Source organism: Sinocyclocheilus rhinocerous, unplaced genomic scaffold (genome assembly GCF_001515625.1).
Source record: "Sinocyclocheilus rhinocerous isolate Xijiao unplaced genomic scaffold, SAMN03320098_v1.1 scaffold166, whole genome shotgun sequence".
NCBI lineage: Eukaryota > Metazoa > Chordata > Actinopteri > Cypriniformes > Cyprinidae > Sinocyclocheilus > Sinocyclocheilus rhinocerous.
This window is the reverse complement of record NW_015633186.1, coordinates 3,240,100-3,249,870: the sequence shown is the minus strand read 5'-3', so window position 1 is coordinate 3,249,870 and position 9,771 is coordinate 3,240,100. Positions and strand designations below refer to the sequence as shown.

General features: G+C 38.0%; 1 protein-coding gene across 1 annotated transcript; it reads right to left on the bottom strand.

The window, feature by feature from the left end:
* Window positions 1-3,725: 3,725 nt before the first annotated feature.
* LOC107743707 (C1q and TNF related 5) lies at window positions 3,726-8,186 on the bottom strand. Its single transcript, XM_016557095.1, has 3 exons — window positions 8,044-8,186; window positions 5,550-5,783; window positions 3,726-4,644 (listed from the first exon to the last, which is right to left on the bottom strand). Exons 2-3 carry the CDS (start codon window positions 5,773-5,775, stop codon window positions 4,124-4,126), a joined length of 747 nt encoding a protein of 248 aa, XP_016412581.1. The 5' UTR covers window positions 5,776-5,783; window positions 8,044-8,186; the 3' UTR covers window positions 3,726-4,123.
* Between the last annotated feature and the right edge of the window lie 1,585 nt (window positions 8,187-9,771).

The following is a 9,771-nucleotide window of genomic DNA, read 5'->3' as shown; positions in this document are numbered from 1 at the left end:
AAGCCTTTGGTTTAATGTGCAATCTCCATTTTTGTGTCTCCAAATATGTTTTGGAAAATGGTGTACATGTTAAATGAACATTATTGTACAATAAATTGTTAAATTTATGAAAACCTGTTATTTTGAAAGTTTTATTGTTCACATTACACATTAAATTGACAAAGACTACTGAAAATTACAGGAAACAGTAGGTTTAGACTATCACAGCAGTGAAAAATCTCAACTAGTTAATTTAGTGAACTGAATTTCACAACAAATGCCCTAATTTAATGTAAAATGTATGTATAGCAGTACAAGTTCACAGTTGCTCTTGTAATTTCACTCACATTTGTAAACATTGCTACTGTAATCTTACAGGGATAGCTGTAAAAAAACAACATAATTTTACAGCATATATATACAGCAGTGCTGTATTTTTACAGTACAATTGTAATTATTGATTTACAGTACTCTTGTAAATTTACAGTCTTACTGGCAACCAAAATTGCCAGTAAGTTACTGTAAATTTTTTACAGTGTAGATTATAGAGTATGGGAATTTAATTCTAAGCACATGCGGGAAATTTTTCTCATTTGTTGATTGATTTATCGATTTGAGTCTGGCTACAAGTTAACCTTTGCTCCCTTATTTGGTCTACACTGACTAACCCTCAAATAAATTACCATATTAGAGGAACGTCAGCCCTTCAATTATTCACGACAAGTAGATAAACATGAAGAAAATATGACAAATGGCATCATTCTCTTAAAAGGTTAGTTCACCCAAAAATAAAAATTATGTCCTTGTTTACTCAATTTAGGCTTTTATTAATGTTATTGATGTCTTAATGCCTTTATGACCTTTTTGTATCTTCTGCCTTTTGGTTAACTGTACTTTCAATGGAAGGACAGAAACCTTACAGACTTCATTAAAAATATCTCAATTTTTGATACAAAGATTACCAAAATCTTACGAGTTTGGAACGACACGGCGGTGAGTAGGTTGAGTAAGTGATGACAGAATTTTTGGGGAACTTTACGATGAATCTCACAAATAGACAGTTCATCTTGAAATTCAATACTGTTGTAGCATTTAGAAGGAGCAAAAGCTTGATACTGTACCCTCAACATTTCTATAAACTTCCTGGAAAAACAAGCACTTGGGATCCTGATACTCATGCAGGGATGTAGTCAAGTATAGCACAGCTAGAATAGACTCAGCTCAGTTCAGAGGGTCATCCAATTCACAGTGTATATGTAAGTGTGTCTGGCCCCGGGCCCACTGAACCAATATGAGTTTATCTTACAAATAGGAAGTCCAGCCTCTGGGTCAATAGGAATGTTCCTGTCTCTGAGGATGAGAACGGGGAAAAACACCAGTTCCTCACACCCACACAAAAACGTCCACTGCACAGGGGACTTCCATTGCCCCTTCCATTATACATGAAATTCCACAAAGATTTGGCAATTACTAAGTAAATGGAGAGTAACTTGTGAAAACAAAAATGCTACTTTTGTGGAAGTAGCACATTTACAGTCCTGTTCAACATGTACATACTTATTATAGTAATTACAATAACTGGGTAATAACTAAGTTATAACCCTAAACCTAACCATAACCCACCTTATTTTACCCAGTTCTTTCTTAGGTAAGTGATTTTGAACTAGACCATGCTTATTCTTGTTTCTGTATGCGATTATCGTTCAGTAGTGTGGTTATGATGATGAAAGAACGCCCTCTGCTGTTAGTAAAACAAATTTATAACCAAAAATATGAACTAGGAACTTAATCTGTAATACAGGCGCGAGTCTTCCGAGGATAATGAAAGGACGCCCTCTGCTGACATTAATAAAAATGTAAACATAATATGTTTCGTAATAAAAGCATTAGAGCTACAAATGATTACACGTTCGGAATCTGTGTTGTTATTTAATATAAAAAACAAAGAACTACAATGAACTCCCTTTATCTTGAGTTTAGGTTTTGTAAAGTTTTATGACATGTACTATAGTAGATTGTGTAAATAACATGGCATATGAACGTATATACATATAGTATTGCAATATAATAAAGAGTGAAAAATTTAAGGGGGTCTGAATACTTTCCGTACCCACTGTATATGCAAAAGATACATCATTTAATGGTTAGTCATTATTCAGTTGTGCGATTTAGAAGAGTATTTAAGCATTCAGTGGCACTCAGTTACTAATATCATCACATACATAGTTTATGCCACTTTGCACTATTGTGACGAAAAAAATTAATAAAAAATGGTCCTTAAAACACGTTTTTGCAAATAAATCTGGTCTGCCATTCAGATTGCTTTTAGAATTTATGTATGTAGCAGAATCGGGACCTTTAGCCACTGTTTTGATGTTTTATGTGCCTGTTAAACCAGCTCACTCAAAGCCCTGCCATTAAGACCAATAAATAGTGTTGTGAATGGTAATGATAAAAGTATTTGGGAGTTCTGGACTTTGATTCAGACGCCCTTCTGAGCTTGTTTCTATCTGGTTGAAGTGCTCTGCTAACAGCTGTGAAGGGGGGAGGCCATGACCTCATGGAAATGAACTGCACAAAGGGAGGATACAAATGTACCTCTCATTCTTCTCAGTGTTACTGCGAAAACATTCCGTGGACGTCTCTGCCAGCAGCCTGGGGAAAATTGGAACTACTCGTCTTAAAACAAAAACACGCAGAAAAGGAGGCGAAAGGACAGAGAGAATGAGAGAAAGAAAGAAAGAAAGAGAAAGCTACGTTTAGACAAGGGTCTGTTTCGTTTAAACAAAGTTCAAGCTTTGTCTGTAAAATGAGGCTTGTTAACTGCGTGGCTCAGCAGCACACAGAGGCAACCGATCACAAATCATGGATAGCCTACTGGCTTTCTATAAATATACAATTTGTATTTTAAGGCTTAGTCATATTAGCGAAACTGGCAAAGAACCTCTATTGTCAATACCAAAGTAATTACCGCTTACTCAGACGTCACTTCCAAAATAAACATCTTTCTGTTGGTCAACAAAGTGAATCCATGTGACCATAATGAATGTGCGTGTGGAAAATTTTTGCCCTCGCGCAAATTTTCCAGTATATAAAACATCTTGAATAAGATGTAGACTACACTTTTATTATGCTTCTGCATCCGTTTTGAAGCTTGAAAGTCCTCCAGTCCACAGTCATTGCAAATGTAATGAAAATAATGAACTGTACATTTGTCAGAAATCTCCATTTGTGTTCCACAGAACGAACAACAGTAAAAGCCCATTAACACCAAGATATAGTTTTAAAAACCACTCTAAATTTTACAGGATAGCAAAGTCCATACCACAACTAGGCCTATAACGGCACACAGGAACGATTTTGTTGGAAGCACTTTCAAAACGTTTTTTTCTGGGCTGATGAATGATACAAATATTGACAGCCAATCAGAATCCACACATCTTTAAAGAGCTCGAGCATTTTGGCAGATGACACAACTGCAGCACGTGTTTAAGATAAACACAACGTGTTTGTGCATTAGTGTGATGCTATAGTTAACTTATCTTAAGATATAGTTCTTGGTGTGACGAGCCTTTATTCAGGTTTGGAACAACTTGAGAGTGAATAAATAATTATTTCCTGTTAAAGATGAAGTATTCCTTTAAATGCACCATGAAACCTGAAACCACCGATCACAGTTTCCCAGCAGTAGAAATGGCTTTTCCTTGTAACATTTACTGACGAATTAGGTAATTATGAGAGTCATTTTTTATTGAAGTCATATTCCAGAGACGTGTTGGAAAGTATTTATTGTACTTTTTCACAAAATATAGACTGCCACCAGAATAAACATTTTCTGTAAAAACAGCAGAAGGTTTTCTTTTTCAGTATTTTCATTTTTTTATTCCATATTTCCAAAGAAGTAATGACATTAATGACTTTCAAACTTGAATTACTTGCATGGAAATACTCCAGTAATTATACTCTGTATGACTACATGCGCTTAGAACATAATCATCTGTGCAATGCTGATCATATCTGATTCTAATGACATTATCGCAAATGAAGACCAATCAAAGGCCTTTGTTTTACCCATGAAAGTATTTTTCTAATTCATAAAACCTGCATGATACAGACAGAAAGTTATTTGCAGTGTGCTTTAAATCTATGCAAAAACAGCAGAGTTTTTCCAGTCTGAGTACACTAGGAAACCAGTGAAAGTGCTGTCTGTCTTCGAACTGGAGTAAAAGCCAGTGTACTCGCCCAGGGCCATCTGCACCCACACCTGATCTCCTGGAATCAGGTGCACTAGTGTTCCTCCAGACAGCGAGGCTGGTTTGGACCAGTTCCCAAAGATCTGAAAGTAGGAGGCCACGGTGTGTCCGTTCTTTATAAGGTCAAACTGCAAGCTGGAGCGGTACACTGTAGCGTGAACAGCGAAGTAGTAGACGCCCGGCACTCTGCAGGTGAATCGTCCCGTCTCGGGATTGTAATCCCCCTGCTCGTTCAGAATGATTTTGTCAAAACTCACTGCATCCCCTACCGCCAATGGGCTTGTGCGGGATTCAGACAGTTTGGCGCTAAAAGCTGATTTGGGGGCCACCGCACACTCGCCCGGGCTTCCTCTCTCTCCCTTTTCTCCTGGATCTCCTCGGTCTCCCGTAATGCCCCTCACCCCCGGATGACCTGTGATAAGCATCATGGGATTTTCATGTTTCACTATTGACATTCAATAGATGCTGCAGGGATGACACATTTTTGTAGGCCAAAACCTGGAAACGAGCACTTTAGCACTTCCACTTACATCATTCTGAAGTCAATGGGGTTTTTTTATTGGGTTTTTGGTTGAATGCCTGAAATAATGTCTGTGGTTAACACAAGCTCAAGATATTTTCGCGGTTGTTGGAAGCTTAATGGTGGTGATGTTGAAGTCTTGCAACTGTAACCCCTCTCTCCCGGGTCCTCACCGCCACATCTCGTTCTTGTTCCGAGTGGGTCACGAGCCCAGGTCTCCGGCATGGGAGGCGGACGCACTAACAAGGAGGCTAAGTGCGTCTCTTGAGATCAAGGGAGTGAGGTTTACCTGCACAGCACCTACTCGCTGGCCTCCGTTACACTCACCCCCCTAAACCTCACTCCCATCCGGGTCACGGCACCAATGTAACCCCTCTCTCCCGGGTCCTCACCGCCACATCTCGTTCTTGTTCCGAGTGGGTCACGAGCCCAGGTCTCCGGCATGGGAGGCGGACGCACTAACAAGGAGGCTAAGTGCGTCTCTTGAGATCAAGGGAGTGAGGTTTACCTGCACAGCACCTACTCGCTGGCCTCCGTTACACAACCATGGTGTAGTTTCTTTACAGCCTACGTTTAGCAATGGAATTTAGGCTTTAAAATTCAAGTTGTGTTAATTTGTGAACATTATCATAAGGAATAAAATGTAAGAATCAGTCTTTCATTAGAGCAAATTTTCTGCAATAATCCACAGAGGGAACCAGAGTGATACTAATTTCCTAAAAAAAAAATGTCATCCCTGCAGCACTCTATGGGAGGAGAAGGTGAGAAAAACATCATTGAGGATGTTATTTTTGTACCTGGTTCTCCTCCGTCTCCTCTTTCCCCTTTCTCTCCGGGTTGAGCGTCACGACCATCTCGTCCATCCCTGCCGGGCTGACCGGGGCTGCCATGCAACCCAGGGGATCCTGGGATGCCTGGGCTTCCTGTGCACAAACTGGGGATCTTGTTGTCTTCGAGTGAGTTAGAACAATGTACTGCAATAACAAGCAGCAATGAAAGAGGCCATGTCTGCAGAGATGTCATTGCTCAGTCTGTGGAGAAAATAAAAAAATGGAAGAAAAAAACAAGTCTTATAAACTTGTATCTTGTTTCAAGATGATTTCAGCATTACTGAGACTGAAAATAGACGTATGGTATGAAGTCTGAACATAATGTGAAAAGCAGTAAAGCACAACTCTGAGAGTTGAATGATCTCACTTCTCAGTCAATAGGGTGAGTATGCCAAGAGAAATTTGACGGTACATCGTAATTACTAAAGCACAAGCTCTGTGTAAGTGTAAATTTAGATGAAGACGACTTAGAAATATTGTGTAGGAATTCGTGTCTGATAACCTGCAGCCCCGTGAAGCCTTTAAAAAGCTTTTAAAGGATGCAGAAGCACCATAAAAGTACCAAAAAGTACCAAAATTCTGACTTGGAATAATATTACACAAGTCATATGGATCACTGTTATAGTGATTTTATTTATTTTAGAGCCTGACAGCCTTAGTCCTGATTCACTTTTATTGATATTGAAAAGAGTGGCCAGAATATTCTTATATAAGAAAGTTTGAAATTACACGAGGCTGAGTAAATGATGACCGTTTTATTTTTTGGGTGAACTATCCCTATTTTGTCAGCTAATATGAAGTAGATTCTTCACTAATTAAAAATGGTCTTGTGCAACCAATAAATTCTTTTTTTTAAATCAATATAATTGTTAAATAATCAACACAAGAACTGTTTATAACAGTAAGAACTTAAGTTATTCACACTGCAGTGCATGCTGGGAGCTCCAACACTAAACTAATCAGCAATATTTTCCAATATAAAATCGCTGTGGGACAACATTAGGGGAAATATTGTTGTACTAATCTGCAATCTCTGTAGATTTATATAGTAATTCACATTTCCTAAAAAAAGCTTAGTAAACTGGATATCATCTGCAGTTTGAGGGGTTGAAAACTTAATGTTGATAGTTGGTGAATAACGAAAATGCTAATTACTATAATAAATGTTACTGTCTACCATCTGTCACTGATGAGGTGCTGAAGACAGTCAATAATCAGGCCTCAAACACACACAGTCTGTGCAACAGGATGTATTCATGGGTTTGTCAACTCTCGTAATCCTGCCGGGAACGAAGCATTTCCAAGATTTTATGCCTTGCCGTAAATCAGCAAGTCTGCTGTCTGTCAAACAGCTGTTTCTTATAAGTTGAAGAGAAACTGCTGATGATTCACCTTGAGAAATACAACCAGACCACCAAAGCATTCTTCAAAAATTCTGCAGAATCAGTTAAAGCACTGGTATCTTCAGTTTAATAGAAACATCTGTTCAAGGACATCTGGACAGTTATCTCTCAGGACCTTGTTTATGTATTTTGGTTCTAAATGCGTAGAGCAGCTCAAACTGTGAGCCATGTTAGGACATAAGAGGAATGACTGCCAAAGAGCGCAGAACAAATACCGTCATTCCAGTGTCAACTGAAGTCTGATTTCCAAACAAAGCACATTACTCACTAGTATGCTTCACGTTGTTTATTATTGAAGCATTGTGTTATTGTGTACAAGGCTGCCATAATATTATTGCAACAAAATATTAACATTGGGGTTCATTCCCTCAATATCACAGCATCATTTATACTATACTAAAAATTAAACTTTGGGTTGAAATATGGGAAGGATCAGCTTTCCCCTTCTTGGTGCTTATCTTGAAACTTCATTGCATTATAAATGGGTCTTAACTGCCATTATTCATAAATTAGTACACTCTCAGAAAAAATGTACAAAAGCTGTCACTGGGGCAGCAACCTTTCAAAAGGAATATACTTTGTACCTTATTTACCCCTAAATGGTGCATGCTGGTACCTTAAAAGTACATATTAGTACACAAATGGTATTAGGTATTGTAAGAAAAGCTCATTTCTTAGTTTTCGAATATTTGCCTTCAGAAATGTGATTTGCAGTAAACAGTATCTTTACTCAAAGTAAATGCCTGAACTGAGATTCGGAGTGAGCAGTAATGATAAACAATCTTGACCAAAAACAAAAGTTACGCAAGAGACTTGATAATCTTTCCATTTAGAGACACTGGTGTTATTTCATAGCAAAGAACATTACTGGTAGTCAAAGTGAAATAATATAGTTATATCTGCACTAAAGTGTCTAAATGGTAGACTGTCTACACAAAAATGTTAAGAATTTACATATAAAAACAAATCAAAATGTTTCCATAACACTTTATTAGTGAAAGCAGTCAGACCCCTCATGACTAAACAAATTTTAGCTATGGAAAAAAAATTTAACTCACCATTTACGTTTTTTGAATCTTCACTGGATTGACAGTATTGAGCAGGCGAAGGAGAAACGAGCAGTGAAACTCCTCTTTTCTTTGCCGTCCAAGGCGTCTGGGAAAAAATGAGCACTCCTAGTCTTCAGAGGAAATGGGAAGCTATTGGAAGCCAATTAGAAATAGGGAGGCTGGGAGATGGGGAGGGAGAAAGAGGGATTATCCAAGGGACGGAGACTAAATGTTTGTAGCTTGTCCAACTTTATAAGCATAAACATTATCTGATACAGTAGAGCTCTAGAGAAGGGGTCTTGGGCGCCAGTGAACAGTCTGGCGAGACCCGTGTGTATTTAATTAGAGTGAGGTTTACGAAGGAAAGATGCCAGTTCATTGTGGCTGGCGAATTTGTGAGAAACAAACCGTTTGGGGATTACAGCCCTGTGGTCAAGTTAGAGATTGAACTATTCTTGCTTTAAAAATACAAAGCATACTTTCTAAACATTGTCGATGATCATGTGACACAACCGCTTTATATAAACAAATCTTCTGGGTTCATTGTCGCAACATCAAGAGAAAAAAATCCTCATTGCATTTGGAAAATGATGTGGTTATTTCTGAGTTTAAAGAAGCAGTGAAAATCTGCAGGCATGAATGAAAGATGGTGGGATGTGCTGATGTGGGTGGCAGTTCAGACACATGGTTCTAGTTACTTTGGTAGCTTTATTTAGATGACAAAGCTTCCCCATTAGGGGTATCCAGGCCTTCTAGAACACTTATTCAGCATTTTAAATCTAATGGCTCATAAACTACTTCAGGGAAACTGCTAGTGGCTCCTTGTTGTCTGTAGGGTTTCATGAGACCAGGTACTTCACATTATGAACAGCTGGTTGAAACTAGACACCCTTTTCTTGATCGCTTGGTGTGAATGGTTTCAATAAAAAGTTACATTTTTACATTGCAATGCTAGATTAATTTGTGTCTTGCATCATGAATACTTTTTAGTCACTCTAACCATTAAAACTAAGCAGGGCTTTTGTTTTTTTGATGCTGTACCTTTGCATGTAAAACCAAGGCAAGCAGTTTAACTGCGGTTTTATTTTGCAAGGCCTGTATTATATTATGACAGGATGACCAAATTTGTTACACGAACAGTTTAGAGCAGACTGAAATAAGGAATCAACTGTTGAAAATAAACTTGAGCAGCTCTTTCCAGCAATGCGATCCTTCAGATGTACATGCAGAGCTGTAGGTGCTACACATAACCAGAAACAGCACATTAATTTTCATGTTGTTGTTGTTTTGTCTTTGTTGTTTGAGAAGAATACTATCTGCTGTAGTTCCTTCTTGTTGGCTAACATGACTGGTTGGGTCAAGTTCCTGAACAACATTATTCAACACAAAAACATAATGGTTCTTTTTTCGCACCTATAGTTGAATGAAGAACCTTTAACATCCACTGAACATTTCCATTGCACAAAAAGTTCTTATAGTTGAAAAAGGTTCATCAGGATATTTAGGTTCTTTGGGGAACCAAAAATGGTAGTATTGCTGCATAATTCCCTTTTGAAACCTGTATTTGTTTTTTTTTTACCATGTCGCCATTTGAAGTCCAGAACCAGGAAACTACTGGTTTAACAATACTAGGAAGGTAAAAACAACAAGATATCAAGTTTGAGTAAACAAGACATGTTTATTATTTAAACTATCACTTAAATAAAAAAAGTGCATAGAAAATAAACATGATTAGAA